Source organism: Lolium rigidum, chromosome 6 (genome assembly GCF_022539505.1).
Source record: "Lolium rigidum isolate FL_2022 chromosome 6, APGP_CSIRO_Lrig_0.1, whole genome shotgun sequence".
NCBI lineage: Eukaryota > Viridiplantae > Streptophyta > Magnoliopsida > Poales > Poaceae > Lolium > Lolium rigidum.
In genome coordinates, this window is record NC_061513.1 from 72,800,970 (window position 1) to 72,809,712 (window position 8,743).

The 8,743-nt window shown below is 41.6% G+C and overlaps 1 protein-coding gene across 1 annotated transcript; it reads left to right on the top strand.

Annotated features, from left to right (window-relative positions):
- Positions 1-315: 315 nt before the first annotated feature.
- Positions 316-3,561, top strand: LOC124662798 (protein HESO1-like). Its single transcript, XM_047200591.1, has 9 exons — positions 316-369; positions 466-625; positions 1,216-1,377; positions 1,651-1,829; positions 1,918-2,013; positions 2,110-2,170; positions 2,259-2,389; positions 2,972-3,073; positions 3,175-3,561. The coding sequence occupies exons 1-9, from the start codon at positions 316-318 to the stop codon at positions 3,559-3,561; spliced, it is 1,332 nt and encodes a 443-aa protein (XP_047056547.1).
- The last annotated feature ends 5,182 nt before the right edge of the window (positions 3,562-8,743 follow it).

Here is an 8,743-nt window from a genome sequence, read left to right on the forward strand (position 1 = left end):
TTGTCTCAACATGTTCTATTTTTAGGAAGGAGGGAAGACATGGTTAATTCCCTTAGAGAATTTACCCCAACCAGGAACGTTTAATAAACAGTGAGAATATTTCATTCAGAACATAGCTTCGTGCTTTCATTTACATTCTGTTCAGAGCAAATATGTACAAATGAAAATCAGGGCAAGCATCCTCTTTGCAACTTTGATAAGGCTTGAGATGTTTTGTGTTCTTAAGTGGTTGATTTGGAAGCAATGGAAGGCCTGTGCCTTTGATAGCGAGCAGCCGAACATCTAACGCTTGATGCTCACTAGCCGAACTGAAGCATGGCGGGGGCATTAGCAAGACACAAGGCTTTTGCGCTTAGTTTAGAGAGGATTGTTCTTAGTTGAATTTGGTTGTGTATGATTTATAATTCTTAGGTGATGCTATTTCGTACTCTTTAAACCTATTGATTATATCTTTTTTTCCTGCAGGGTTTCAACATGGTTGAGCTTGCCCAAAGCTACCATGAGCTGGAGAAGTGTACAAAAGATATTCTCTCTGTAATCAAGCCGACAGAGGACGATCGGAAAAAACGACTACTTGCGATTCAGGAGATTGTGAATTCCGTCCATTTAGTCGGTTACTTGGGAGGTAACTTCTTATTATTTGGTTACCACATGGCTCTTTCCATCACTTGGAAACAACCATTTGCAGTCCAGATGTTTAATCTATTTCTTAAGGGTGTAATGTAATGATGTAATTGTTTGACATCAAAAATGGTTAATGCTTATATAAACTATTGAAGGAAAACATTTTCCCTTCTTGTGCTTGCTGCTCTGTCTTACTATAGATGTGGATTCCTCTTCGACTACTTTAACATAGACCCCATCTGAACATTTATCGTAACTTCCGTTACTTTTATTACTTAAGGACCTCCAGGAAGTTTTCCCCCTTCAATGCACTATAGGCTATTGGTTCTGGGTAGTAGTTGGCTAGTTGCATTCTATGAAAAAAAAATGATAACGAAGACAATTGATAACTGCCAAGATTGTAAAATCCATATCCTAAAAGCAGATAAGTTTGGTATGCGAAAAGCATTGGCTACTCAATGATTCCAATATGTAAGCTGCTTAGACATAGCACACTTCCACTCTTGTTATTCTTTTCTTATACTATGCCTAGTGAGTCAAAGCACATTCTCTGACTATAGTTTTGTTGGTTTTTCTATTTTCCTTAAACAGATGCTGTTGTCAAACCTTTTGGATCCTTTGTATCAAATCTGTACGCAAAATCAGGTGATTTGGACGTATCAGTTGAGCTGCCAAATAAGTATGGCTTCCCTACAAGCAAGGAAACGAAGCAGGATGTCTTGAGCGAACTAATGATGGCATTACAAATTGAAGGTAATTTCTTTTAGATCCATGCAACATTGCAGCTGTGACCAGAATGAACTACCTTGCGGTCTGATATGGTTGATCAATATATTCAAGAGTATCCTCCCGTTTTTGGTTTTTTTCAGACATTGATATGAGATAAATTGTCAGACAATCATGTTACACGGTTGCTTGATTGAATGCAGTACCTTGTGATGTCTGTGCGGATGTGCTCATTCAAATTTTCTGATGTCGGTTTTTACAGAAAGTTTTCATTAACTTTTATTTCCATACTCTGTCCAGGTGTTGCTAGAGATGTGAACTTCATTCCTACTGCAAGAGTTCCAGTTCTTCAGTATGTGAGCAACCACTTTGGCATTTCCTGTGATATATCCATCGATAACTACCCTGGTCAAATTAAATCCAAAGTGTTGTACTGGATCAATACTATAGATGAGCGATTTGGTGATATGGTTTTATTGGTAAGCTCTGTGTAACCACAAAGAGAGAGTTTCCATTTCCACAATTTCTTAGTTAAGCCCAAGGCTCAGCACCATATTTTCTTTGCAGGTCAAGGAATGGGCAAAATCTCAAAACATTAATGATCCAAAAAATGGAAGCCTGAACTCCTATTCGCTTTGCTTACTTGTTCTTTTTCATTTTCAGGTGGTTTTTTAAACTTTAGACGCCACCTAATTCTAATTTATAGTTTGATCAAAGTTAGTAGCTGGTCTCTCACTCTCTTTATCTTGCATTTCGCAGACATGCAAGCCTGCAATTTTACCACCTATGAAGGAGATTTATGATGTCAGCATTACAGAAGGTGAATGCTTGTCTTGTTTGTGAGACTAATGATTGTCTGGTGTACCGTGTATCAGTGCTAGTAATTTACCCGTTCTGTTCACATGCAGGTAGTGGGCGTTTTAATGAAAAAAGCCTTGACCAGATCTGTGTGGAAAATATAGCAAAATTTCAACGGCAGAACATAGGTCAAAGAAATCAGAGCTCTCTGTCTCATCTCCTTGCAAGTTTTTTTGAGAAGGTAACTGAACATATTGTCCACTATATTCACCAAGTCATTTTTGCCCCTGACTAACTAGATTCTAAATACATGTTTGTTGTTTTAATGAGGGTAAACATGATACTCATGTTTGAAAGCACATTTTCTTTTATCTGTGTTATAGACTGCCATATTTCTAGGCCACTTTTTTTAATCTTATCTTGAGGTGTTCATCATATCATGATATACTTAGCATAATAATGGGTAAACAATTGGTCTATGTTTGGACTTTAGCTAATGAGTTTAGAACACTTATCCAGAGAGAAGCTCAAGCAATGCCGCGTGAGAGGGCAGGTTCTTATGTGGGGTTGTTACTTACAAGTCGAATTAAGCCAACCTATATTAGATGACCTTTCTGGCAACTACAGTTTTGTGGGCTTCTAATCACTCACCTAATAAAATTAGTTCTGGTAGCTCAAGCTATAAGTGCATTGTTTGCAGTGACCGCATGAGTAATTTTCATTGGACATAACATGGACCATGTCAAAATGCATTGTACTACTGTAGCATTATAATAACCTGAGGTAAAAGTAATCTTAACCAGTGATGCTATACTGTTTGCAGTTGTGCCATATTGGTACCTATTCCAGTGACCATCTTATATCCACTTACACGGGTGAGATGAAGCGCAACCTATATTGGATGGCAAGATCCTACTGCTTATTTGTAAGTGTTTCCTTCATAGTGCATTTGGTGGCTATGCTCATAACGTTTAAAATATTAGCCTCAAGTTGATACTCATCTATGCACCATTCTTTTCCGTTTAGGTCGAAGATCCATTTCAAAGACATGAGAATGCAGCTAGAACAGTTGATATGCTGGAGCTTCATCGTATTTCCAGAGCCTTTACACGTGCTAAAGATATGGTCTCCTCTGACAGGGGCTCCGACTGTAATGAATTACTTTCACTGCTGTGTACACCTGAAGTTGGTTCAAAACTGGGTGCAAGAGCCACGGCTGACCGTTACACAAATCCTGCAATGAGTCCTCAGCAGCACAGATTCACGGAACTGATGGAATATTTGACAGCCGATCTGCACTCTAATCGGTATGACCAGAGAGCCAGAGGATCCACAGGAAGCAGACCAGTTCGTTCAGGCAGGCAAGCAGCTAAACCGTACCAGAGTCAGCAGCTGAACTGTGCCCAAATGTAGTCCCCAGCCGACTGATGTGTACTTAAGCCCGTGGTTATATAGTTCTGGGATCAAAAAATTGTACTGAGAACCTTCCTGGATCCCTCCATGCATGCGCTGTGAAAGACAAAAAAAGGAGGCGATCAAAACCAAAGCTTATCTCTTGTCTGTCAGGTCTTTGCTTTGTTCTGTTTGTAGTAGTACCATGTAATCATGCACTCCTGCTGTAGCGTGCACGGCAGAATGAGGATTATCTTATCTTTTGTGTCAGTTACAATGCCCTCCATTATTAGTTTTCTGTAGTTTGCACCAATTGAAAGATAAAGAGGAGACACCAGCTTCACCAAGGTTGGTAATTGTATTGCCAACTGACTCATTTTATGAACCTTTTTATACTACCGAGTGATCAACCAGGAAAATCAGGAAAAGTCGCGAAATCAACCAGAACCACCGACAAGGCAACATCCAACCTCACAGCACTAACAAATTTAAGAATTAACCAAGGACTTAGCAGCGAACTACAGTTATAGACTACTGGGCATTGGCAGTCCACTCCAACTTTGCCGTGGCTTGCTCGCATTGCAGTAACACACCATAGCATGACGAAGACTCACATCGTCGCTACGAGCCACGGTGAAACGTGGGGTGGGTGGGTGGTGTTGTACTGTTGTACATAGTCTATCTTTACTCTCCTTCTATCTCAGTTTTTTGCCGATGGCCAGAAAAACTTACCTGAAAGGTTCTTTTTTTTAATAATCAATACCATATACGGAGTATATCTATAGTAGCAAATAGTTCATGGTAAAGGTGCACGAGTTGTCTCTAGCGATTATACAAAATAAAATCTACAAGAAACGAGCAAATATATTCATGGTCTTCAAACTCTTTCCTTTTTCATTACACAATCTTGTACTTTTTCGAGGGCAGTCGAACCTAAATACCAAACTACAAACATGTAAATACCAAGAAATATTCTCCCATAATTTTAATTTGAGCCGCAATGTCAAGGCTATATGCAACAATTCAAATAGTTAATCAACATTGGCAAGAATACCAACACCAGTTATGTCAAAAAAAAGCAACCGAACAACTTGGCCGGCGTTGCTGGTGAAAGAACATTTCCCGCCCTTTTGGGTTTTGTGTGTTTGATGTCAACACTAGGTATATATTTATGTGTGTTGATGTAGACATGTACAAGTTTTCGATAAACATGTTTGATCGGTGAAATGGTATGGCAGTTCTGGAGTTCTGAAGGCCTTTTTGGTTCTGGCGGAAGTTCCGGCCCCAGCAGGCGGAAGTTCCGCCCTGGCACTTCCTGCTGTAGCCCTCCAGCGTTGTTCTGTTTGCAGTTTTTCATCTCGGGCCGGAAGTTCCGGTGAAACTGGCCGGAAGTTCCGGTCAGCGGAACTTCCGCCCAACTTCCGGACAAGTTCCGAAAGTCAGCGTTTGTGGCTCAGTAACATCCAGTATGGTTTTCGCGCTTTTTCGGAACTTGGCCGGAACCGCCCCAATCTTTTCTGACAGGTTGCCTGACGAAGATTTGTCCTGGCGGAAGTTCCGGCTCGCCTGGCCGGTACTTCCGGTGCCGGCCGGAACTTCCGGCCCTCCTGGCCGGAACTTCCGGTGTTACGAGTAAAAGTTCAAACGGTCAGATCTGAGAGCTCCAATCATATAAATAGCTCTCTTCTCCAAAGGGACAAGTTGCTCAATCATTGCACAAGAAATCTGCCAAGCTTCACCACCATTAGAGCCACCTCAAGAAACACAAGATTTGCAAGATCTCCTTCCTCCCCCAACCAAAGCTCTTGATCTTTGGAGATTCGAAGGAGAAACCACCGATCTACATCCTCACCGAAGCGTTTTTCATTTCCCCCTCATTTGTTTGAGGGATCTCATGCTAGTGTTCCTATTTGGTTCCCTAGTTGATTTGTGTTGATGTGTTGTTGTTGATTGTTGTATTGTTACAGATTTGGGAGCCTCCAATTCAGTTGTGGATGTGTGCCCCAAGAACCTTGTAAAGACCCGGTTTCCGCCTCGAGGAAATCCCTTAGTGGAAGTGGGCTAGGCCTTCGTGGCGTTGCTCACAGGAGATCTGAGTGAAGCCTTCGTGGCTGTTGGTTTGGCTTGCGTAGCAACCACACTCCTCCAAACATAGACGTACCTTCTTGCAAAGGAAGGGAACTACGGGAATCATCTCCGTGTCAACGCGTGCTCCACTCTCGGTTACCTCTATCCCACTCTATCTCCTATATATTGTGTAGCTATATCTTGCTTAGTTGGTAACCTTGTCATATAGGTAAATTCACTTAGTTGCATATCTAGAGAATTTACCCTTGTGTCAAACCTAAATTGAAAAAGAACTAAAAATTGGTTAGCACCTATTCACCCCCCCTCTAGGTGCGGCATACGATCCTTTCAGCTGGGAGACAAGAAAACAAACGTAGCAGCCGAGACAAATATTGCAAGGACAATCCTCCTTGCGGCAACCATGAGAAAAAAATCCATAAACGATCTGGCGAAGCAAGATCTGAATACCATACCCAGAGAAATTTATCTTCTACCAGCACCATTAACATTGGAAAGGAGATCTCGTCGCTGAATAAAGGACTGGAGATTACTTATTATAGATGTTGCAATCTACGCTGACGCGGAGACGAAAAAGAAGATGCTACCAAAATTTAACTACTTTTATTAAAAACTCCACACATAGATCAAGTTCCCCACCCCTCCGACGCCGGCGAGGTTGGCCAAAAGAGGTTGAACCGATCTATGAAGGAGGTCTAGGTTTGGAACAGGCCGGCGGCCCTTTCGTGGAACACTTGTGAGGGGCTTTTGCTGCAATTAAGATTAGTTACTTAGAGCTTTTGTTCATTTTAAGGGTGTTTAACTTTCTAATGATTTTTTTGTACAATTTATGTTATATAAACTGAGTCAGAGGGAGTACATGTATGGTTTCATTTATATAAAAGGAACCGTAGGTGAGGCCCCTGTTGCTCGTTGTCACGACCACGGGGTTGGCTGCGCTTTGACTAGGGTTGGCAATGGGGACCTGTTCCCCGCAAACCCTTGGAGAATTCATCTATTAGCTAGGTGATGGGTATGTGGAACATCTTCCCCGCTATTTAAAATGGGAATGGGGATTATAAGTTCTTCCCATCCCGGTTATACTTATATATACATAGAAATTGGTATATTTTTATACTCTCCCCGTTCTTATATATAAGGTGTATAGTTTTTTGAGAGAAAATTCAGAATACAAGGTCTATTGCATTGCACAACTTGTTTGGACAATATTTTTAGGAATTTGAATGTGTTTACTTATCTTCTGCAAACTTTTCTATTTTTTCACGTCAATTATCCATCGGTAATCTCGCTCAAACCTGCTGTTATTTTCCCTCCACATGTGTTCTTTAATTTTCGTGCTAGGAACGGAGAGAGTATAAAATATGCTGTAATATTGTGTCTAGTGTACTCCCTCCGTCCCAGTTCGCAAGGCAAAGTTTTCAAATATCTTGGCCCAAGGTGAATTCCCATTGGCTCTAAATTTCCACGTAAAAACGTTAACTCCCACATTATGAATCAGTTTTACTCATTGGCTCTAAATTCTCATTGGCCCAAGGAGTCTTTTGCATGCAATAATTAATCAGTTTTACTCCCACATTAAATGCAAATGTGCCTAGGAGGTGAGGCATTTTGGGACAAATATTTTTTGGAACTTTGCCTTGCGAACTGAGACGGAGGAAGTAGTATATTTCAATAATATTTAACATATCATATTAATTTATTGTCATTTTACCACATACATAATAAAACTCATGCGGACGAGGATAAAAAAAAGTCTCTTAAAATATTAACCAACAAGGAGCATACCCGTTGCCATCCCTACCCGGCTTGTCGTGCCTCGTACGAGGGTATTCGGTTAAGCTCATCGTATGCATCATTTACTCATATGGTGTTGCGACTATGTATGAAGAGACACGCACGTTCCACCATTGTTTCCAACACGTTCCATTTTGACATGTTATTGTCTCTTTTGTAGAACATGCTTCCCCCGTGGAGAAATAAGCATACGTTCACGTTTGTCCATAAGTCAAATTATTCTTAATCAACAAACTTTAGATAAAAAAGGTATCAACATCTATGACATAAAATGAGTATATTATGAAACTACATTTTAAAATAGATCTAATCATACCAATTTGGTGTTATAATATTTTTTATTCTTCTATGAAGTTGGCCAATTCTCTTTTAAAACTTAGAACAAAGCTAAACATACACTTATTCCTGGACGAAGGGAGTATATAGGATTGAGATGTCCGAGTTTCTTGAATAATGCGAAATCCGAATTCCTAACCGAAATTGAGAAGGGAACTCGACGACATGGTATTTTGGTTGCTTCATATGAAGTTTGCTGGAATTAGAAGAAAAAAGTGCATATAAGCAGAAAAAATATGTCTAACCTGCTATTGAAACCTACCTGATCGAGGTGTAGGAATGCAATTTTGGTGGCATCAATTTATCTTCCAAAAACTTCTATTTACAATTTTCTAATACTATAAAAAAATAGAGAAATTCTATTTTAATCCGAATGGGGCCTAGAACTAAGGCCCAGCGTCCACTGCCCAGCATGGGCCCGCCGAATCCAACAAAATCCGGTCTTCCTCGGTGGACTGTGGTCTATGCACTTCGGCTTCCCACAAAGAAACCGCTCTGACGCGGCTCTGCCAGTATGCCATGATCTAGCCCCCCTCCCCACTCCATCTCCACGAGACCACGACCCTAGCACGCCGCAAACTGCCGCCTCCCCGTCGCCGCCGCCGGCGGTCGCCTCACGGGATTCCCATTCGCCCGCAACTTCATCTAGGTAGACCCCTGGCCTCTCTCCGGTTAGTTCGTGCAACCGGTTCGTTGCTTACTCCGTGGGTGGGTTCCGTTTTACCCGGAGCTAGGGTTTACCCCGCCGCCGTGCCGTGGTTGGACGGTAAAATACGGGGCCGCGCCGTTCTTACCGAGCAATGTACTCCTCGAGGGCATTTTGGTTCCAGTTCGAGGGTTTTGTAAGATTTGGGGGGCTTTGGTTGCCTGCGGACGCGCTCGTGCACGTGGTACTCTGTGTGGTGCATTTGCGAAATTGTGGAGGGGGTGTTCTGTCATATGATGGGATTTGTAACGAAACCAACCTAATTACCCCTGGCACGTGGAA

Excerpts from the sequence above, each read along its gene's own strand:
- LOC124662798 (XM_047200591.1), top strand. The coding sequence starts at position 316 with ATGGCGGGGGCATTAGCAAGACACAAGGCTTTTGCGCTTAGTTTAGAG. Across the intron at positions 370-465 it reads CGCTTAGTTTAGAGAGGATT|GGTTTCAACATGGTTGAGCT; the intron begins GTTCTTAGTTGA and ends TTTTTCCTGCAG. Across the intron at positions 626-1,215 it reads TTTAGTCGGTTACTTGGGAG|ATGCTGTTGTCAAACCTTTT; the intron begins GTAACTTCTTAT and ends TTCCTTAAACAG.